The 24409-nt window shown below is 39.9% G+C and overlaps 1 protein-coding gene across 2 annotated transcripts in view; it reads right to left on the bottom strand.

Moving 5' to 3' along the window:
• BCAS4 (breast carcinoma amplified sequence 4) overlaps positions 1-24409 on the bottom strand; it is a 51557-nt gene that overhangs the window by 5876 nt on the left and 21272 nt on the right. Inside the window, exon 5 of one of the 2 annotated variants that reach the window (XM_067307908.1) lies at positions 6924-7069. The exons of the other annotated variant lie outside the window; for it this stretch is intronic. Within the exon in view, the coding sequence (XP_067164009.1) occupies positions 6924-7069 (146 nt within the window). The remainder of the gene's footprint in view (positions 1-6923; positions 7070-24409) is intronic. 2 annotated transcript variants of the gene reach the window in all.

Raw genomic sequence — 24409 nt, 5'->3', positions numbered from 1 at the left:
TTCAAGCAGAAAAAAGAAATTAACCTTTCACGTGCTGCCTCTTGGAAACTTAGCTGGCAACATGAATCTTCATGCCTACTCTGAAGACAAGGCAGCAACCATTCCAGATTATACCCCACAAAGAAAGTCTCTGTTGAGGCTACCCGATGTAAGGCCCTGATAATTCAACTTCCATGTATTTACAATAACCGTATTGGACTAGTTTTCCCTCTGAACTGAGCTCCTGATAATTCGGCAGCTTCAAAGCTAAGAAAGAAGCAATAATGAAATATTTTGTCCGCACTGCTGGACTGCAGTGCTGACTTTGCCTGAAGTACTACTATTCATGTTTCCAGTGCTCCTGAATCCATCTATTTTACATCTGCTGCCTTCCACCTGAGGCAGCACTAATATACCTTTCCCTTGACACCACTAAGTATTTTTGCTCCTGTTAGTTTACAGTGAAAGACCTCCCAGCTTGCTGGAGTGGATCAGCACCACTGCAGTCAGACAGAATAAACAAAGCAGCTCGAGAGCACTTCTTCGCAGACAGCTGCCACAGCAACTGGAACTCTGCTATGAAGGGTACAGGTGGATTCTCAGGAAAAAAAATAAAAATCCAATATTCATGAAGCAAAGTAGTCTTAGAACTTGGCTATCTGGCAATAATTATTTTCCAGGTTTGATCATTCTCACAGGTTTTAAAATCAATATCCAGACTGTAGATATCATTAAAACAAGGTAAAAAGTGAACCTTGTTTCTTGGGCAGTTTTAAAAACAAGCAGACATTCTCACTTGAAATAAAAGGCCATCATTTTCCACAGATTTCAAATATCAAAAATGCTGATTTGGACCCCTCTTGGTTTTTTTAGTATGAATTTATATAGCAATGTTAAAATTACTATAATTTTTATTAAAATAGATTTAAAATTCAACATTAAAAAATGACTTCTTAAAAACCTAATCAATTTTGACTTTTCTGATCAGTCTTTTTTTGATTGCTGCCAGCCCATCTAGCATGATGCTAGTGGACTCCCTGTGAGACACTTTCAGGCAAATTATGAATTAGAGTCAAAATGTTCTTCACGCATCAGCTGTGATGCCAAGCAAAGCAAATCCTCACCTACATGTTCTTCTCAGAAGGAATCTCTCAGACACTTACCAATCCTCAGAGACGCTCTAGGTCCGGTGACTATCAGAGAAAGCACGATAAACCAGGGCTCTGACACTGATACAGTCTGCTAAAGCATGCCAGAGTTTGCAAGGCCTCATGTCACCCAGACTAACTGCCTGCACCCACCAGAAAGGGCTGTTACCTACAAATTACCTGGAAGCACCGAAATTTGACCTAGAATAGATCCGAATATCTGAATATCTGAATGTTTTTAAAAGAATAATGAGACTTCTGGCTTCCATGACAATTCTGATCTCACATTCGTGGGGCTACCAATTCAGCTGGGCCAAGTGAGACAGGTCTTCTTCAGCTTGCGCTGAGTAGAGCACCCCACCGAAGCGGTAACGTAGCACATCATCTGTACAGCTGGGGAAGGAATAAGCAAGGTAAAGCCTGTGCTAAGGGTTCTCCTTAGCTAACTAAGATAACTTCTCAAAAGCTTCTTAAAGCTTCTCAAAGTGCTTTAACCAGTATCTTCTTTTAATTAGCAACTTCAAAATAGACTTAAGATTGAAGATTAATCGTAACAAAAGCCTTACAAAGTAGTCGAATACTACTGCACCTGGGGAAAACCAAGGCAGAGAGGTTACATGATATGTCCCAACGGACAACAAGTCAGGACAGAGCCCAGATTTAAATCAGGATTGACAGGGGAATTCTGGCAAATCCTGCAGCACTGGTTTAAAACTTCACCACCTATAGCTGTCCTCCCCATTCCTCATCCTCAATAACCTCATAGAGGTTATTTTTCTCTCAAAATCAGCAGAAGAAAGTATGTCTCCATGTCAGGGCCATTCTGGTTCAGTCTGGCACACTAGTTTAAATTACAGATGAAGGTACGTTTGTGCTAAGGTGCCAAAACTATTCATTACAAAAGCTATGGATATAAGTTCTCATCTCTCTTCAAAATCATAGCTTCTGAAAGTGAGGCAGACACAGTAAGGTCAAACCACCCCAATTTTCAGAACACATGCCTCAGAGCCCAATTTATGGTTATCTCCAAAAGTATATACATATTTTTACCCATAATGACCTGCAAGAGTTGAATTCCAGTCTCAACTTCACGCGCACAGCATCTTTACTCTCCCAGCACAGAAAAGAATTCTGTCTATCATTCTCTAAACCCAAAACGTGACTGGATCAGGAGCTTAAGCTGCAGAATCTTCTGCCTAAGAAAATATCAAAGCTCTGTTCTGACTCTTGTAACTGCACCTGTGATGAGCTGGAGTCAGCCAAGCTAGACTTCTGACCTCACCCACAGCACTTGCAAAAGTTTCCAGTACCAATCCCTGTAAATTCACTCTTTGGAGAATTCTGTTCTAAGACCATCTCACCTTCCCCTTTTCCTTCAAATCTGTGAGATTACTGTGAAGGCTTTCCAGATGGTTATTTACCCTTGCATCCATTTTCTTATCTCTAACACAGACCCACCCACAGAAGGGCAAAACAAATCATCCTTCCTATGATCTGTTACTAGTCTCCTAATTAGAGGACAGGACAACTCTTGAGGCATACTGTTTCCAAACACAAGACAGTCATTTCACTTTCTAGTATTATTTATGCATCTCCCAAAAGCACAGTAAATACTTCACAGACTGACTGAGCAGGCTGCATTCTTAAACAGCTTATGAAGTAAATGAAACACAACAAAAATCGGAAATTCACCTGTTAAAAGTAACTTCTTTCCCTCGCCTTCTTCCTTTGTAACTCTCAAGGTACATGCATACTCTTCTTAGTATGATCATATTATCTTCTCAATCCTAAACAACTATCACAGGGTTCACTCTTTCTTCCTGTTGTTCAAAACCTTCCATGTAAGCGCTTCAGACCAAGGCCAATTTCCTGCAAGCTCCAGAAAGCATCTTATATATCCTTTTGACTAAAATGAGTCATTAACAACAATCCTTCACTTATGATTTAAGACTAGAATCTCTTCAAGGGAAGGATAAACCAGGCACAGTACTTTGTGAAGTACAGTACCAAGGAACAACAGTCAAACAGCTATTTTACTCCATAAATAAAGGGGAAAAAATAGCCATGAGATGTCCAAAGTCAAGAGAATTTAGAAGAAAAAAAAAAAATACAATGTCCCCTTTTTTTCTCATTCCCTTCAGCAAAAATCTATTCAAAAGTTGTAATTATGACCACCGCATAAGTCAATAAACTTGTTGGGGTCCTCTGCAAAGGAGAAAACAAGGGAAAGCAGCATTTATTAGCTGTTTAGTAAGAAGAGAGAAACACAAGGATGCAACAGCTCACCTCTTGCCCAAAGAGTGCAAGATGCAGAAGAGATGCAACAGTTTTGAAGATGCTCACTGCAAAATGCGTTCTCTCTCAGTGTACAGTCTAAGATTTTGTGCTTAGGCATGTTGTTCATCAGGCTTTCTTCTTTTCAGTGACGGAATCTAATTTCTCACTAATATAATCATTTTCCCATATACTGTTGCCAGAAGGAGCATATCCTTAAGAAAGGAAGGTCTGGATTTGTTTTGTTGTTGCTGTTTGTGATTGATCTGACTGTGTCTATGAGGCTTCCTAAGGCGTTTGCTCTGGCTTCAGCACTCAGTCTCTCAATTTAGTTCTGAACAAGAAGCAATAATATATTTGGGGCTGTCACTCATGTGTTAATCTTCAGGAAAGCCAAGAGGAAACAGGAGTGAAAAAAACAATGATGCAAACTAAGGTAGATAATAATACCTAACGTTTCTATCTGCAGGAGAAAAATTAGGCAGAAACTGGCCAACTGGCCATCTGATCTTCACAATATCCTTCTAACACAAGAATTCTCATTTTACTAATAAGATAACTCAATACTTTCTTTGCCTTGGTCTTTACTGGTAAGGTCTGTTCCCAGACCTCCCAGGTCCCTGTGTCCAGTGGCAGAATCTAATGAAGTGAAGTATTCTATACGACAGAGGAAGATCCAGTTAAGGATTTCAGCAAACTGGTAAAAACAAACAAATAAAAAAACCCAAGCACATGGAACCAGATGGATGAATCTGAGAATGCTAAAAGAGCTGGTTGACATCACTGTGAGGTTACTCTCTTGCATCTTAAAGGTCACGGTAATCAGAGGAGGTCCTTGATGACTGAAAAAAGGCAAACGTGATGTTCAAATTCAAGAAGGTCAAGGAGGAAGATATAGGGAACTACAGGATGTTCAGCCTAACCTCAGGCTCAAGAAAATATGAAACAAATCCTCCTAGAATCCATTTTGAGCACTACAAAGAAAAGGAGGTGACTGAGAACACTGAGCATGGATCTAACATGGGCAAATCATGGTTAGCCAACCTAATCAAGAAGTCTCTTTGCAGAAAAAGTGCTGGAGGTCCTTCATGGGTAAAAGGCTGAATATGAGTCAGCAGTGTACCCTGGAAGTGATGAAAGCTCACAGCATATCAGTATGAGTAAGAGCACAACTGACAGACTGAAGGAAGTGATTACTCCCCTCTATTTTGCACTTGTGAGACTGAATCTGGAGTATTGTGTCTGGTTTTGGGCTCCCCAGTACAAGGAGGATATGCCAGACTGGCATACTTGGACCAAGTCCAGCAGAGGGCCACCAAGATGCTGGAGGCTGGAGTACATGCCCTGTGATGAGAGGTTGAGACAGGCGGTTTGTTCAGCCTGTTTAAGAAGAGTGCAACTGAGCTTATGTCTTCAACTACCTAATAAGTGAAGACAAAGCTACTTACAGAGAAACAGAGCTAAACTCTTCTCTGAAGTGCACAGCAAAAGGACTAGAGGGAATGGATATAAGTTACAACAGGAGAAATTCCATTCAGACATAAGAAAAAAATTCTATACAATGAGGTGGTCAAAGACTGGAATAGGTGCCCAGAGAGGTCGTAAAACCTCCCTTCTCGGAGATGTTCAAAACTTGACTGGACAAGACCTTGGGCAACCTAATCTAACTTCAAAGTTGGCCCCGCTTTCAGTAGGGAGTTGGACCAGATGACCTCCAAAAGTTCTAAGTTCTATTATTCAATGATTCTAACCAAGGCACAGAGGCAATAAATTACTTGAATTCTGCCTGTTTTCTTCATTCTGCTAACCCTGTGCTTGAAACTCAGCATTTCTGGGCTATTCATTCCATCCCCTAACTGCTGAGGAATCACCACGTGGTATCAGGGTTAGGTAGGTTTTGGTTAAGTAGGTTTTCTGCCTTCTTGCACAAGTTAAATTATAAATTAAAAAAATGCAGTGCTGCACTCACATTATCCAATGGCACTGCAGGCTAATCAAAACATGCAAAGTCCAAGTCTGCTACCATGTCTGTACTACTGTACCCAATGTTAAAAAATCAATTTTTTCATTACTCACTAATGTATCACTTGCTGACAGTCTCAGTCCAGTTCCAAGTCACATCCCCAAAGCTTCAAAGCAGATGTTCAAAAGCTTTTTCCACAAAGATGCTAAGATGAAATGGCTAGAGAACCTGAACTAGTCCTCTTATCCTAGCTTTCAGTCTTCCTCCAGCAACGGGTTAAGGCATAAACAGCAGACTCCAGAGCTGTCAGTCCTAGATTTTTATGAGTGCTTATCTTTTTTTTATTATTATTAATGCAGTGCCTGAGTCAAGCACATACAATACCAGCATAGTAATAGCCTCAAATTACAGGTCCCTTTGCAAATCAATTCATACCAACACATTTTCTCATCTAAGACATTTAAACGTTTGGAGTCTCTTGCACATGGAACAGCAGCTGAGATCCCCAAGGAACAAACCCAACTGCTTTCACTTTCTGAAGTAACAACACAGACAAAAAGTAAACAAAAATAATACTACCCATCTGAAGCCTGAAGCAGCATTATATTCAGAAAAGTCTTTAATTATAATGGGAATCAGTTAAGGCTAATAAGAAATTAGATTGACCAGAGACAAGACAAAGCACAAGGAGTTCATACTTCTCTCTCTAACTTGGTGGATGATTCACTCTGAGTCTACAGTAGTAGCCAGGTCAAGGAGAGAGCCTGCTCCCCAACCTGGCTCCCACTTTCAATATTGCCGTAACACAAAACACCATTCCAACTCCTTGTCTGAGACTATGAACAAGCAATCAGACAGTATGGATGTGAGACAGGACTGAGCTCAAGCTCATACTAGAAAAGCACTTGGATGTAGTCTACATGGCCTTGAACAAGACCCTCTACAGTTTCTGTACCTCAGTTCTGTTATCTGTAAAATGGGAGCAATGAACCAGTATGAAACACTGTATGTAAACTGATCAATATTATTACACTAGTTCCAGCAGCACTGAAAAGGAATGGAGGAGGCTGTCAGAACATCCCATTTAAACTTAGGACCACTGTTTTTTGTTCTCCTACTATGCACCTCACTGAAGAGCTTGGCTCCATCTTCTCAGTAACCTTCTCTAAGGCACTTGAAGGCTGCTATTAGGTCCCTGTAAGGTTTCTCTTCTTCAGGAGGAATAAAACCAGCCCTTCATAAGTCATGTGCTCTAGCCCTAGGATCTCGGTGGCCCTCCCCTGGCCTCACTCAAGTTTATCAACATCTTTCTTGCACTGGGTGCCCCAAAGCTAGATGTGGTATTCCAGATGCAGTCTAACAAATGCCCAGTAAAGAATAATCACTTCCCTCAATCTACTGGTCATACTCCTGTTGACACTGCCCAATATGCTGTTGGCTTTTGCTGCTGGCACACTGCTGACTCACATTCAGTCTACCATCTTCCTGGCCTCCAGGAAGAGTACAAACGATTAACAATTACCCTTTGAGCCTGATGAGCCAAACAGATTTTCACCTACCTGATAGTCCACCCATCTAGATCATAACATGCCAACTTGGAATCAAAGATGCTGTAGGAGACTGTATCAAAAGACTTGCTAAAGACAAGGTACTTGGTGTCCACTGCTTTCCCCTCATCCACAGTCACATCACAGTCGTGCCATTCCTGAGAATTCACAGTTAGAACAATCAATGTTCTTAAATGAGAAATAATGCTAGAAAAAGCTTCATAAAGTATTAAAACAGGTACTGATCCTACTATATTTCCACTTAAGACAATGGGAATTGAAAACATACAGAGCCTTGGAGAACCCAGCCTCCACTGGTATTAGAAATATAGCAATGAGAATGGAAGTGTGTGTGTATGTGTGTGTATACTGGCAAAACATACAATATTCTAATGCTCAGTTGGAAGGTATCCAGAGAAGGAGACAAACTGACCCACCCAGAAGTCACAGGAGATGGGAAATTACACTCAGTTTCCAAGAGTGATACAGCAAGAAACAAAGATCAATGAGGTCTGGCTTGTATGTCAACTTCTAGTCAGCAGCTGTGATGTTATTCTACAGTAGTACAAGAAGAAATCTGTCCACAAATACAAGAATAGCCAGGGTGCCTACACTGTCAAATCAAACCTTAGTAACTTGTCTCCAGCTGAGACCAAGAGCTGATGCTTAGAGTCTAAAAACAGGGGAAGTATACAGTGTTGCTGCCTTGAATACTCTCCCAGCCTACAGGAATTTACAGCTTAGAGGATTCCAGAACTAGAAAACGTAACACCACTAAACGACTTTGTCTCATTGAGTTTAACATAAAAAAAAATTTCATTTACAACTGCGACAATAAGCTCCAAACTTCAGTGACACATTGCATGAAAAAATCTCCTTGTTTCGAGCCTACCTCTTAATAATTTCACTTGGTGTCCCAGAGTTTTTGTTCCATGAGAGAGCAAATAATTTCTATTTAACCTCTCATGCAGTTTCAGATTTCAGAGAACTCTAAGGCATACTTCTTAAGCGTGGAAAAGAAGCAACTAAAATCACAGTCCATTTAGCTGTTTCTCCAAAGGAAGTAGTTCCATACTTCTGGATCATCTCTGATGCTGTTCCAGATGTCTTCTCTAGTTCTGCTGCAGTACGACCAGAACTGCCCACAGTATTAAAGATGAAGCCATGGATTTTCAGAGTGGCACAAAGAGGTTTTTCTTTTCTTTCTTGATACTTTTCCTAATAATTCTTAACATTCAATTTTTCTTTTATGCTTGCTACTGACCAGTGAGCTGATGATTTTCATGAGGCCATATGTGATAACTTCAGAATCTCTTTCTTTAGTTAAAAATTCTACTTCAGAAACCAATAGTGTATGTATAAGGTTCACTCACATCACCCCCTCTGGCTCACCTTATATTTATTTACTTTCATTTTGGCTATGAGTCTTTCCACTCAGTCTCTCAATGTTGCAAGGTCTGTCTACAGCTCTCTGCAGTTGGCATTCATGCCTGTGATCTCAAAATAACTGCATCAACAAGCTTTCTCATCTCATTGTATGCCTCCTTTTCTAAATAATCTGTGAACACAGAACAGCATGCTAGAGACAGAGCTAGCAGCTGAAAGGCTTCCTCAGTATTTCTTCAAAGTCCCTTGCTCGGGAGCAGAGGAGCTCCTCGGCACCCCAGTGGGACGAAAGAGCTGGCCACGCTTTGCAGGCCCTTTGTGGAACGTCTGTGGGCAGTGACTTCTAGCAGCCTGACACAGTGCTTCACAGGGAGGAGACACAGCCCAGCCGAAAAAAAATAAAATAAAAAGTGCACAGTACTACCACAGATACATGGTCCATTTCTTTTTTTTCTATAAAAAGAAATGAAGGGTTTTTGTGGTAACAACTGATACCAAAAAGCATTCTTAAGGCCTGGAAATAGTTGTAATAATTTGGTTTTACTATCCCACATGTCCCAGTACAGGGGCACTTCGGAAATGAAAGAGTTAAACAGGAATGTTGGTGGGGGGGGCAGCGTGGAATAAGCAGACTTTTCTGGAAGAGACACTATCAGTGAATGGTTCTCATTCAAAATGGTAAAGTTGCGTCAACTAATGAAGAATAAAACACTGTGTGTGTGGCGGTGCAAAGGGAAGGCGCACCCCGGGGTGCGGGTGCTGGGCAGGGGGCGAGCGCTCCGAGCCAAGCCGCTGGGATGACTCCGGCCAGGCCAAGCCAAGCCAAGCCAAGCCCCCAGGATGACTCCAGCTGAGTCAGGCCACGCCGCTGGGGTGACTGTCTGACTCCCCCCCACCCCCTCCATTTTCTGGGGCCTATCTCACATTTCAGTTCTCGACAAACCAGAGCAGTCTGGGAAATACTTGCAGGTCTGGGTATTTAAGCGGGAACAGCCTGGCGGGGAGCAAGCACCAATCGCCAGAGAGGGGCTTGCAGCACTATTGCTACTCGAGGAAGAAAACCGTTTCCATAATAACTGTTTTACAGCATACCGCCTGGCCTTTCTATAGCATTTTGCCATCCGGCTGGATCACAAAACCAAGGGCAAACATGTTATTTTCATACCTTTTTTTTTCCCCAAACAATACTGACACATGGACTCTGCGACAAAATGAATGCTAGAGAAGCCCAAAAATATCTGCACTGAATATAAATATATTATGAAATGGCTTTTAAACTCTGCCCTGAAGCACTTCCTGATTGGCTGCCAATGATGTCACGCATCCCTCCAGCCCAGGAAAGCGCACGGCTTCACAAGTCTCCTTTCTGTGCAGGAGCTCCCCGTGCCGAGGGTACGGGGCACCGCGGGAATCCACGGGGCTGCTCGTACCGCGCTCAGGGAGCTCAAATCCCACGGCCCCAGCGGGAAGCAAGCTGCCGGCCGTCTCCCAGAAACATGCTCGCTGACTGGTCTTACCAGTGCTTAATTAAGCACATATTACTTCTTGCGGGAGAAGCCTTCCTGAAGGGTATAGTAAATCACTGTCAGTTTTAAGATATTAGATACATCTATGCAATTAGTTTGGTCTTATCTGGCAGTTACGATACTACATTTCAAGTCAAAGGTGAGCCAATACGGGACCCTTTTCAAACAGGAACTTGACCTTCAGTCCCGATCAACTCAAGTATTATTAGAGTAAGCAATGTATTTTACAAAAGCCCTAACAAAACACAAATCTACAGTTTTAGAAAACTCAGAGACTAATGCCAGAAATATCAATTCAACCTTTAAAATATACCATTTTGGCACAAGTTGCTCAAACAGTAAAATATGTTAACTCTTTCCATGCTCACCGGTTGCCAGACAAGGAATACTAGTTTGCAAGTTCAGAAGATGGGTAAGACAGTTTTGACAAACTGAGCATTACATGTAGAGAGAAATTTGCTGTGTAAAAACACTAATGTACGTGTATGATGCTCAGTCACCAGCAACCAATATTTATTTTGTTTCTTATTGTGAATACAGTTCTTGGAGCTGGCTTAGTTTCAAATGTTATTAGGTAGATAGCATGCAGTGTGGTAGTAAGAAGTCTTACGCATAAACTGAAAATACTCTGAATTTGATCATACTATTCTAAGCAGTTTTGCTGCCAAATGTGGGCTTATTTATATATAGCAGCCTATTTAATAGTTTGCATTCATACTTCCAAAGTAAGCATACAGGCAGACCACACAGAAATATGGAAATGTTGCCTGATTCGCTATATAAAACTGTATTTACTTTTCAAATCCTTGCCCAAGGTTTATGAACATTCAATAGAAATAAAACTGCAAACTACATGGCTAGACTATAGAGCTACTAATATGGCATGCTATTCACTCCATTGTTCAAAGCAGTGTCATCTGTATAAGAGAAAAAACTGTGCATTGCTATCTAATATTATTCATTCTGTTTCTCTTTTCAGCTTCATATTAATGGCAGAAATGCTAAAATCAGTCAAAGGAAAAAAAAACACAAGCTCCATGTCTAGAAACCTCATGCTTTCCTCGATTACTCCTAAAGGATCCCTTTACTGCTGAACCTCAGCACATACCATCAAATATTTCAAGTGGAACAAATTCATTAACTTGTAAACACTACTTAACTAACTGAAAGCCAGCGACAGAAACCCAGAGCACTGCTAAATCAACTTCAAGCAGGCACTGCATTTCATGTGTTAATACTTGCCATCTGCTCATGGTGCATTTTTTTACCTCAAGAAAAAAAAAAGTGACTGCTGAGTAAAGGCACTTCAAAAAAAGAAAGAGGAGAAACCTGGCCTCACTTAGCCATAAACTATGGGTTTATTTTTTACACACCCAGACACTCACACACGCTACTAGAGAACAGAACCAAAGTAAAATAGCCTTTTTAGCCACTGCTGCTTTATAATAGCTACACTAGGAAATTTAAAAGAAAAAGGAAAGTGCCTGTGCATGTTTGGTACTCCAGACAGCAAGAAATTTGCCTCAGGGAGAAACACAGTGTAAAGAGGTGGGGGAAGGGCTGGGAGATGAGTGTGTGCGCGTGTGCGCAGTGCGTGTGCGCATCTGTGCGGTGGAGGCCCCGGAGAAGCTGCTGGGCGCTACGGCTCCTAGAGGCTGCAGCCCAGCAAAGCACCTTTCCTGCAGCACAACCATTACATCGCAGGCAAAACTGCCTGCCGGCCACAGCAAATGGCCCGGCCATGAAGGGCTACCCGCAGATGCAACGCTGCCCCACTTTGCAAAACATGCAATTTCTCAGCTCAGATTAGAAATCAACCATAAAATACAAACAAACCCCAAACCCTGACTTCTTATCCCTTTGAAAGTTAAAGGTGCTCAACATTTTACCCTAAAAGCCTGGCATATGCCTTCGAGGATGCTAAGACGTGATGTCAGGTTTTGTTTTAGTTCTGGCCGAAGTTGTATTTCATTTGACATTCAGTGTGTTTCTAGTAATATTCCTAAAAAGCACTCGAGTATTTCAGTGATGCAAGTGAAAAGAAATTTGCTGTGGAAGCGAGGTCACCAAGGAAGAAGTATTTCTGAAGTTATCTGCCAAAATGTTCTGATTAGTTGGTGCCAGCAAAAAAATCCTCAGAGCTGCTTTTGTGTCTTTTAAAATTGGCATGTTTTAAATGGGTGCTTATAAAGAAAGCATCTAAATGAACTACTTTGGTGTATGATGTTTACCATTAGTATGCCAGATCCACTGAGCAGCAGCAGGGCAATGGCTGTTGGTCTTGACCTAGAAGTGCAAATTCAACAGCAAGTTTCCACAGAGGAGCTGTCAGGGAGAGAAGCAGATGGGGTGATGGTCTGCGAGGTGGAATCCTGTTCACTGGAAACTGGACAAAACATTTTCACAAAAGTCACTGCACAGGAACGGTGCGTGAACACTGGCTCCAGTACATGCCCCTGACTGAAATAAAGTCAGTGCATGAAATCTGAAATTGTGTCTTCTGGCTAAAGATCCATTTCATCCATCTCCCATTACTAGTTCCCAGAAGTATTTTACCTTCCTAGAACTATAGCATAGTTTAATTTCTTTGCATGTCTCCTAAGTATATTCCCAATATTACCTAACGTGATTAGCATTTGGTAAAATGTTATTAACTGGTGGAGTCCTATTCCTGATGACTGGAAATATTCAAAAAAAACCCCAAACCTGTGGTCATAACCAAAGTGAACAAATGTCAGTCTATGCTGCACTCTACTAGAAAAGGACAGGAACAGGATATTCATGCCACAAATACTTAAACACAAGGCATTCTTTACAGTGCAAAAAACCTATCTGGACCCAGATCCCTCCTACTTAAAACTCATGCCTTCTTACTTCCACACTAGATCAATCTTTCCGCTCCACAAAGGAGTGGCACAGGTGTTTCTTGAATTCACTTAGCATTTCCAACACTTCAATCATTCTCACTTTAATGAAATCCATATGTTTAAGTATTACTGTCCTCAGTTCCTTCCTTACTGCCCTTTTCCTGAGATTTGTATTCATTTTCCGAGTAACCCTCTCTGTACTAAAAAGAAATTGCACAGATTTTATTAGCCTCTTTCATAATTTTGAAGACTAATGTGAAATTGATTACTTTACTTGGGACAGTTTTGATGCTAGAAAAGAAGAGATGCATGTCTCCTATTACAACATTCAAATTCCTACTTTCAGAGATATATTGGACCAAGACTACCCCTTGTGCAACGACCTACTTAAGAGCTACCTGAAGAATGATTTTGGCAGACTACATATGTTAAATTGAAGGCTCAAAGTGAGGACTGCTTACATTAGGACAGCTGCAGTGATTTTCAACCCCAGTTTAGTTTCCTGCTTCTTTTTCTAGTGGCCCTCCTCCCCCCTGGAAGAGGAACTGCTAAACTGCCCCAGTTAATAGCCCAGCATATTAAAGAGAATTAAACTTGGTTTCACTTTACTTCAATAACCGGTGACTCAAGAGCTGCTTCAAGATCCAGCCAAGTTGTAATCTTCATGAGAGGCGCTTGGTACCCATTTCACCTATGGGACTTCTAGTTATGCCTATTTCTCATTACTATCCTATAAAACCAGTATTTATTCTAAATGCATTTACATTTACGCATGTTCCTGGATGAGTACAACTCTTTAGAAAAGAGGTCCTCAAAAAATCCAGGTTAAGAAAGCATGAACAAACACAAAGACAAGAGCAGACATTCAGATAAATGAGTCACAGTAGACAATTAAAATCCGAAAGACAACTTCTCTATGTAACAGTCTCACAGATGGAAAAGCCAGTGGCATTGAATCTAAATTGATAAAATACTTTTAAAAGGTGGTGGGTGTCCAAGTAGGAACATCTAAGTGGCAGCACTAGGAGATGGAGGAAAGAGTGGAGGGAGGGGGGAGTTAACTGGACGTTTGTGTGAAGCTGGGGGAGGGAAGACAGGAAGGTAGTAATAAACTCCATAACCAGACTGTGCCACAGGGCTAGAGTAAGATTCCAGCTTTACTAGGAGCAAGGAGGTAGAATCCACATTTTTCACAGTATGCCTGTGTAAGAATTAAAATACCTTCTAATTGGTTTTGCTTACCCCAGACAATTTGGAGAACAGGCAATTTAGTAAAACCACTGGGGTTTTTTTGTTGTTTTTTTTTGTTGTTTGTTTAAGAATGATTTGCAAATTAGATATTAAGGTGTGTTCTCTTGGACGGAAAGGGGAAAAGTAACATTTATTATATGGTTTCCCAGTAGTAAGTCTCTACATTACATTTGTTAAAAGGAATAAAAGAACAAATTCCTCCAATATCTGACTATAACTTTACCCTGTAACTTGTATACGAATTACCTCAATTACTTCAGTGAAAGCTAAGATTCAGACCAATTTCACAAACAGCAGCACTTTGTGGATAACTTTGCTTATGTGTAGATAGCTATTCACACACTTACGGCTAACTTTATTTGAAAATATTTATGCAGGATCAAGATCTTTATTTCCCAGACGCCTTTCATATTTCAATCATCTTACTCTATAAATGTACTTCCAGAAAAGTCATAAAAATAACCTGATTTACAGTGAAGGTCGCTCCTGTTTAACTTAGGGATAACTTGAAGATCCACAAGTTACAACATGTTCTGTACTGTAAAAGACAAATCAGATTAGAAATTCCTTTCCAACATTTCCTCATGCCAGCTTCATCCAAACTTTAGTATCAAAATTACTCTACGTGGAATATTTGGAGCGAGGATTTTTCTATTTAAACTTTTTACTTGCTCATGGTATCTTCTTGGGTCTGGTATAAGTTTATCCAGTTATAAAATGTTTGTACACTCACCTGTTTCTGAAAAATCATGTACTTACCTTAATCCTTTAAAAAAAGGACTTCAGGTAGAAAGCGCAATATATTGCGTAATGATACTTCAGCAAAGAAGTCTCATGGAAAGAAAGTCTTTTATTTAGGGTTCTGTGGACACTTCGATGTAGTGCCCTGCCGTACTGTAGATTTATGGTACAACCCTGAGAGAGTATTTTTATTTCTGTATGCCTCAAATTCCCATCAGCAAGATGGTGCATGTGTTTCCTTTTTCCCACCCTTCATTTGCCTGGTGTGTTTACACAGAAAGCTGTTTGAGCCTGGAACTATTGTCAATCATGTGCTTGAAGATTAGCACCCTGATCTCAGTTAATCCATCTAGACCTTGCTACAACTTTTTTAAAAGTAAAATGTCTGGAAGTAGAAAATCAGTTTAAAGGTCATTTTTTTGTGCAGAATTAAGAACATGCACAAACTAAACACAGAAAATTTTGCTTTTGTCAGAGACCACAATTTCTGCAGACATTCCTCTGATGAGACACTTAAAAAAGTATACATTACATGGTTACAGAAATAAGCAGAGGATCATACCATGCTGTGGAGACAATAATCCACAGAAATATGGTAAAACAAAACCCTAACAAGTTCACCACAGCCAGGGCTAGCAAGAACATAATCTCTCAGTGGACTACAATCCATCTGAAGTGTTTAACCTCAACATTACATAATCTGCAGTATGTTTCTGCACCTCAGCTTCAGTTTAAAATTTAGCTGGTAGAATATAAATTGAGGAAGGAAGTATAATCCAGGAAATCCAAAACCAGGGAAAACAGACATCCTTTTTTAGTAAAAGAGAAGAGTTTAATTATTTGGGGAAAACATGTGGTTAATTTCTCTTACCACCAGAGGTATGACACACCTCTAACCAAGAAACTGGGATGTAGTGAGAAAAATCTGCTAAGAAATCAACTCCACAATATCTTTCACAACATACTGCTCTGCTGGCCCTGGGGCGCTCATGCTAGAGACACAGCAGCCAAGTTTTAGTTTTTTTGTTTTATTAGTTTGAGGGGGGTTTTTTTAAGAATCTAGGGCAGCACAGCACAGGTTTATGAATACAGGACTGAACCACTGGAATCATGAACCGTGCAAGTATTTCACACGTGTTGTTTTGCAATGACGAGTGTACACTGCCTGTTTAACGATGGATATAATGGCATGGAGCCACGTATGAAAGATAGAAATGTAAGTACCTAGACAAACAGAAAATCTGATACAACTCAAGATATCTTTATTGCCTCAGAAGACAGGCCAGTGCAGACCTGCAATTTGTAACATGCAAATGCTAAAATCAATAGCGCAAAGCAGTAACTACTGCTTGCTGCATTCCTTACAGCAGCAGCCAAAGGGACAAGAAAATAAGAGGGTGAAGAGACATTTACCTCTTACTTTCACTGCAGCCAGCTAATCCGTTTTCTGCAGCTAATTCACTTTACCTCTGCACGGAGCAATGTTATATAAGACATTTCTAAAGCAAGATTTTTCTTCTGCCTTTCAAGACCAGGCATCAAAGCCTAGTAAACCACGTACTGCAGAACATATTTAAAGCTCAACAATACTAACCAACAGAGTCACTGAAACCAAACTCTGAAGGAGGAGCTCTTTATGTGCAGAGGCTGGGTTTCTACTTTCTGGCACAGATCATATTAGCTTACAGAAAGGCAATATTTTACAAATCCTTACGTATGCAGTTAGCAGCTTTCCTCAGTGAGGTGCAATTATAGTCTAAAAGCAACTTCTATGATAGAAAGGAGAGGAGAGCACTTAGGTAGGCAGCTTTCTGACCAATCAAGTTTTTCCTAACGGTTTCTATTTATTCATTTGATTTCAGTATTAGAATTTTACAACAGAAATTGGCTCATTCCCTTTCGAAACATAAAGGGCTTAGTCTCTTCAAAGGGGAGTCAGAATCCAATCTTTGTGTCGATTAAAAAAAGAATTTGGGTTGTTGTTTTAACTTTCTTGTTGCATATGAACTAGAGGAATTTTTTCTTTTCGCTACCATGTCAGCATAATGGCTCAGTTACAAGCTGATGTCCCCTAAGTGGCATCTGTCTAGTACAAGAGACACTTTGCACCAGCCGCTCTCTACAGAGCGGCATACTGCAGTTTCCCCCTCCACCACGGCACAAGTCCTTAGTTACACGCCACTACGCTGTGCTGCTTTGGATGGTCTAACAATGACATTTCCAGTGCAGAGACTTTTCATACCTGCTGTAAGCGAATTCAAAGAAAACCAAATCTAATGGGAAGGGGCCAACTCTGCTTTGACATCCATTCACGCACCCTTGAAGAGTGCGCACTGTTACTGCCAGCACTGCTGTGCACGTGCCTGCTGGTCCCAACCACTCAAACTCTCCACTTCTCCCCCAGCTCTCCCTGACGTTCTCAAAACACGGATGCGTGCAGGCATGTATTTCCCCTCCTCTGTGCTGTGGTCAGGCCCCAAGCACTCCACCATCTCCAGCTCCCTCAAACCACCAGCACTGTTTGCGGTCCCAGGACAGTGCTGCAGCCTCTCTCCAGCTCTTCTGCCCCACACCAGATTGGGCAAGCTGGGAAGAAGCTCTGTCTTCACTGCTGGGAACAGTGCAGGCTCCCTCAGAGAAGGAGGGGAAAGAGAGCTGAAGGGTAGCTGAAATACTGACTTCTGGGCCTACCACATCCCCTCTGTTGAGTCTTCCCATTTTCAAGTGTTATCTTTCTGAACACAGAACCAGTAGGACCCTCTCTGGGGCTCCCAACCAGCTCATGAGTAAGTCCAAATCAGAACGGACCCGAGACAGCTTCAGGCATAGCTTGCAGGTAAAATCAGCTGAACTCAACAGAGAAGTTGACTCAACTTCTTTGCTACTAAGGTACATGTCAGATTTTTTAAATTTCTACTAAGATGAAAAAATGTCTGGTAGTATACAGCACTTGAAAATTAATGAAATCTTAAATATGAACATAGTATGCCCCCGGTTTTGAAACTCTGCTCTATTTTCTCCTCTCTCATCCTTCCCATCTGGTATGTTTTAGAAATAACTTAATAAATATTTATTTTCTTCCTAGGCTGTCAGAAAAATCTCATTGCATTTTGGAAACACCAAATATCATCTTGTGAGGTAAATTAGTACGCAAGGAAGTAGCATGACATGTATGAGATCACACATTGTCAGTGGCAAAGGCAGTAACAGAAATCCCAATATGTGCTTCTTTGGGGGTCTTCAAGTAATAAAATTGGTAATATTTGGCAACTAGTGAAGCTGAAACATGCATCAAGTTACATTTGAAAGATGATCTGCAAAAGTTAAAAGTGCATGAAAAGTCTCAATATGGAACAGATAAATACATTTAGAAAAATAATAATAAAGCATTGGAATAAGAAATGAGAATTCAAATGCAGCTAGCTGTCTTATGCATTAAGCAAAATCTTAACTCTGACATCGCTCCTTAGTCCTTCTGAGCTTTCTTCCCTCGGAAATAGAAACTACTCTCAATGGAGACTGCAGCCAGAAGTCCAAGCCCACTGCCACACTTTGCACTAGTAGCCACTTAAAAGAATTTTAAAGTACAGGTCTCTTTTCTAGATACTTTAGTCACTATAACTCAGCAATGACTTTCACTCATTAGTGAGCTCAGATGAACTAATAAAATAACACAGAGAATGCTCCACATCCCGTTATCAAGTTCCCAATTCAGACAATTTGTCAGTATCTATCCCAGGTATCAGGAAAACTCTTAGCTAGCACTGAGGCCAGAAGAGGAGGACATGGGGGAAAAATGCTCAGATAACCAGCTGCTATTCTAGAGATAACATTACAGTATTAGTAGAAAGAATGGGATTAAAAAAAAAAAAAAGTATTATCTTCCAAAGTTTAGTAAGAAATTCTGAAAATTCATAAGAGTATCATCAATAATTACCATCCTCAGAACAACTGAAATTAATGCACTTTTAACATTAAACTTGAAAGCAAAGAATAGAAAGGGCATTAATCTATGCTCCTCAAAAACGTGCACTCATTGCTTGGTAGCACAACACAAAGCAAAACACAAAGGACATTTGGGGAGTACAGTAGAGCAAGAAGAAAATGAAAATGGAAACAGTTCTCTTTATATTCTTAAAAGACATTTTATACACCTCCAGGTGCGTTTATCAGATGATAAAAGTTACAAAAACACTATTACTACAATATTAAGGGCTTCTGAATAATGATACTTAAAGAGTTATTTACAGTGAACTTGTGACTATCTGCTGCTTTACTTTAGGCAACAAAATCCAAGAAAAAATTTGCAAATATCTCATCCCTTTGATTTTCCTACATGTGTCTCAAATTTGGCTCTGAATACTGATCAAGTCACTTTCATTTTGTTTATAGAAACAAATCAAACAAAAAACCTTCTTGGTTTCATTATCATATCCTTAAAGTTTCCCAGTTTGGAACATGATCACCTTTCAGGCCATTTATAGATGCATTTTTCCTGGGTTTAGATCACATGAAGAACTGTTTTACAAAATTATAACTCTGCCATTAATTTCACATTTGTCCTTAATAAAAATCAGGATTTTTTTCTAAGCACACGATAAAGATTTGTGAATGCTATGACTCTTTCCCATTTATATATTTTCTCAGTACCACATCTATTCCATCAAATGCCAACTCCAGTTTTGGCTTAAAGAGAAAAAGGGATAAATTTTGTACCATATCTCTAGCAGTAGTATTGAAGTTTCAAATTCCTGCAGTATTGTGTTGGCAGCCCAGTAACTAATGGAATTGCGTAGTGGAGAATATTTGCAGTATTACCAATCTCTGCTATCCAGGAAGCATGCTGTTAGTTAGAAAATAAAAAGCCTCCTAAAAATACAACAAATGTGAACTTTTTCTTCATACCTTTGATATAAGATTCTTTGGAGGTTAAGATTTTACAAGCCTTTCCTTGCAACTATACATGGGTTAAAATTTACTCTAAAAATAAATATCTGCCAAGATTCTCAGCTAATGACATTGAGGGCTGAGGCTTTACAAAAATACTAAATATCATGAGATGCATGACGAAATAGGAAGAGTTGGTGACACTCAGTTTTGTTCCATTGGAAATTACAGTACTGATTTTTTTTAAACTTCACATGCTCAAGTTTTCTAAAATAGATTTCCTGTCCTTTCTCTGGGTCTGCTGAACCCCGTTCAGTCAGGGCAGAGATGACATCTTTGGATAAAAAATTTGAAATGTATGGAAAAAAAGACAGTTTCTCCCATATAGAGCCCAAGCTTTACAGAAGAAAAGTTTTTCTTCCACAGAACTACAAACTTCGCAGGGGAAAGTATTTCCTCTGTTCTGTTCCCTCAGGAGGTGTTATATTCTTTAACCTGTCACACTTATACAATCATATATGTTTGTAATTTATATTTAGCATAAGGTCATTTGCAGTTGTCTGCAAGATGTGTCCTGTAAATTATGAAATGTAGAACTATTGAGAATCCCAGAAGGAAAGGGAAAGAAGAAAAAAAAAATGAAAGAAAGAAAACAAGGAGACTTAAATGTCCAGCTCAAAGATGATGGAATTTCAAAACATTTTAAGCACTTTTTAAAATGAGTAAAATAGTTTCCAAACTATACATGTATAACAAAATATGTTTATGAATATAGGCCCTGTCCCCTGCTGCTCGCCCCCCTAAACACACACACACACACACATCCACAGAAAGAAAGTGAAATACCCTTAATGTGGACAACTACACAAGTAGATTACAGCATGGTTTCTCCTAAGAATCCACACATCTAAGATTGGAATTTCAAGCAGTAGAACAGGACATTATAAAAGCCTCCTGTACTCCTGGCTTGGAACAGGCAAACTCTGTTTTAGCAAATCTAAAAATTCAGTTCATTTTCAATCTTTCACACAAGTCGCAACAGACTATTATGCTGTTGGTTAAGAGAGTAAAAATAAAGAAGTCATTTCTGTATTTGTCCACCCAGAGAAAAGGTTATAATAGAGTCTTACAGAACATCAACGGAATTAGTTTGCAAACAAACTTCCGTCCTAAGCTGCATGACGAGGACTCTTTCCTTACAGAACTTTTTGACTTGCAGAAAAAAAATACTTGAGTACGGCAAGGCCAGCATAACACAGAAGCAGAGTTGTTAAATAAGAACTGAGATCATCAGTCCATCCGCCCATAGGGAGCTTCAGCACAAATGCCCATCTTGTAGCTGTCCTTTAGCTCCAAATCACAAACACACATAGCTCCAAACACACTTCCAGAAAGCAAACAGCATTTCAACATTCAAGACATAAGATTAAGATGCAAAAGTTCCAGATTCTATTTCCAATCCTGCCACATGTTTCCTGCTTAACTTTTTGAAACTATTTAACTCCATATGCTTAGTACCTTGCCCATACGGCATGAAAACTGTAGTGTTGCAAGAACATTTGTAAAAGTTTCAAATGTTATGATGGAATCTCCATGTTCTCATATGCTAACAATAACATGCAAGAAGTCAAGAAGTTCTCTCAAATTTCCAAGCAAGACAAAATAAAAGTTCCTAAGCTTTAGCTTCTTATTTCTTGTCTGGCTAAACCCTCATTTCTTTTCAGACCACCTCTGAATATTCCTAAGACAAACAGTGAATTCTGATTACTCAGTTTTCTCCCACGGATTTGACACCTTTCCCAGTGTTTCTCTGCATCAGAAGTCCATATGAAACAACTTCCTGAACACCCAAAAAACACAGCCAAAGATAAAAAACATAAGTATTACAGGATTTTGCTGTGCCTTGAAATACAATGGCAAAACAATGAGAATGAAATTTTCCGTGCATTTAAAATAGCATGTATGTTTAGAATTAGAAGAAAAAAAAAATCTTAGGTGAAATACATATACATGCACAGACTCTTTCTGCTCAGAGGGGAACTCTTAGACTTTTATACTCAGTCTGATAGCCCAGAAGGCTACGGAGAGAAGATGCACAAGTTGGATTCTGTCACTTCAGAACAAGTTAAACTCATAACATCCTGCCCAGAAAAATGCTCAGAATAGTCCTCATTTTCAAATAGCAAAAGATGACAAAGGGGTATCTCTGCTATGGCAGGCTACCAAGAAAGAGAACGGACAGCTACAAAGAGACAGACTTGGAGACAATTCAGAAATGTGGATAGTTGACAGGGATCTTAGTAGGTTTCAGACAACAGTCAAACCAGAAGAATAGTAGCTGTAGGAATTCAAACTCCATTTGTGTCCTTAAATAATACAATCCTTTCCTGCACACTTCTATTAGAAGGTAGTCATTCCTTACCAATACATAGATTATAGTCATTAGGAGCCAGAACTTACAGTGAGAAGTAGAGTAAAAGCTATTATCAGCTATACTGCATCTATCAGAGGTCCATGCAACCCAATAATCCCTCCTTAATGGTGACCAGTTGAGGGATTGTGTGGGGAAAAGTTTAAAGGCCAAATATACAAGAGGTTTTTCCCAGCCTCCAAATATTTCTGGCTGAAGGGATGATATAATTTTAATATCCCCTGCTGGATTTTTCTTCCATGAATTTATCTAATTGCTTTAAGAATCTGTAACATCCTGTGGACATAAATTCCATGGGTTACTAGTGTAAAAAAGGACGTCTCTTTCTGTGTTGTGAACTTGCCTCCTGATAATTTCATTGGATGACTTTGTTCTGGGATTAGGGAGTTCTTGGATTAGGGAGTTCTTGAATTAGTGTTCTTGAATGGGAGGGAGTGAATAATCATTCTCTATTCACCTGTTCCCCATATAGAATGATTTCACAAAACTCCATCCTGTTCTGTCTTCCCTCAGGCTGAATCTTTATCTATTTTAACAAGAAATTCTTTTGCGGGAACTATTCCTTATCCATGTCATCCTTGTGACCCTTCTCACCATGTTTTCTAGTTGTACTATATTTTGGGGAAAGGATGGAGTGAGAGGACAAGATCAGTACCGCATATCACAGAATCACAGAATCACTGAGGTTGGAAGGGACCTCTGGAGATCATCTAGTCCAAACCCCCTGCTCAAGCAGGGTCACCTAGAGCACATTGCACAGGATTGCATCCAGGCGCATTTTGAATATGCTAGGAAGTCACACTATTGCTTATTTATTTTTATCTTTTGTTGACTAATATTATCATTCCAAGATGCCTGCAAACATCAGTACACAATTACATAATATTTTGAATTTTTTCTTTGCAGTTGTAAGGAAAAAAAAAAATACTAAAAATAAAGCACTAGACTGCGTTTGAGCGCAACTCGAGCCAGCCTCTGAGGATACAGCCAGGCCTTCTCAACATTCTTCTTAGCATCCTAATTACACAACATTATTTGTATAGGCAGTCCAACCTTGCAAAACTTCCAGCTGTTTATAACTTTGCTATATTTTCCAGACTGGGTATCTGCTGCAGGCTTAATGTGTTTGGAAAGTTTTAGGGAACAAAAATCAATTCAGATAATGAAGTTAAGGAAAAGTATGTGTTGTTTAGCTCTTTTGAAAAGCTCCAATGCCTTCATAAACTACAGCAGAGATTTTAAATTGGCAGTAAACTGCCGTCATATCAGGGACATCTTTTGCCAGTCCTATGAAAATATTACCAAATTTGGCCAAGTTACAACTCTTTACTGAGTATATATCAACTGTGGCTTTCTAAAGTTTCACTAGAGTTTGACAGCTAAATTATCCAAAGGCCAAATCAGTATGCACCATCTCCTCTCAGCACCTCTGTTAACCAGACCACATTTTCATTATTCTCTCTGAGAATTAAGGTTTGTCCTGGACTCTGCAGAAACCAAACGGGACTTTTCCTATAACTGAAGCTGCCAGAGGCTGCTATGGCATCAGACAAGAATTAGAAGTGGTTCAGCTGTCCCTACATAGTAATTGATACCTGTGTATTATTGTCCATCCAGTATTATGCAAGCCCCTTGGAGGAAAAGGAGGAGGAAGATAATGGCTGAAATGCAGAAGGGACACAAGAGAGCAGGGAAATAGTTGAGACTAGAACAAGGAGCTTGATAAAGATATGCTAAGATTGAAAACACAGTAAGTATCAGATCAAGATGGACAGGGAGGAATGGAAAGGACGAGCTCACAAAAGGCTAACTGGAGATTGGGACAAAGAGCTGGAGGAAATGACAGATTTAGAGAAAGACCTGGAAGCTTAAAAAAGGATAACAGAGTGGAAAGATAAGTGGCATATAAACAGACTTGGAAGAGAACAGGGACAGAAGGGACAAAGAGTGTGTAAGCTTCCTCCAGAGCCCACATCAGATCTCATTATTGCTGACTCACAACATTCTTCTCTCAGCAAATATCACTAAAACTCACTGACAAAGAGAGTGTGCCTCATCCCCCTCTAGTGCTCATCCAGGGACTACCCTATAAAGATAACGTAATTTCAAAATAAATTGACAAAAAAAACAAGACTAAATAGAAGGAACAACCTATGCTTATGTCTCTCACTGCAAGATGATGTATAACAAGCTTCCTATTTGCACATACACATACAGAGAAAATCCTTTCATTCAACAGCAAAATGTAGAGATCTTTGAAAATTACTACTGAAACTATTCAATGCCTTTGCAGCATCTCTGAAAAAAGAATAATGGCCAATGCCAAATAATTTCGTTGAAAGACAACGTGTCAGGCCTCATTGTTACAGAAACAGCATTTAATATCACTTTCCTATGTGCTGTAATCAA

Source organism: Apteryx mantelli, chromosome 18, assembly GCF_036417845.1.
Source record: "Apteryx mantelli isolate bAptMan1 chromosome 18, bAptMan1.hap1, whole genome shotgun sequence".
Taxonomy (NCBI): Eukaryota; Metazoa; Chordata; class Aves; order Apterygiformes; family Apterygidae; genus Apteryx; species Apteryx mantelli.
This window is presented reverse-complemented; position numbering and strand designations above follow the sequence as displayed.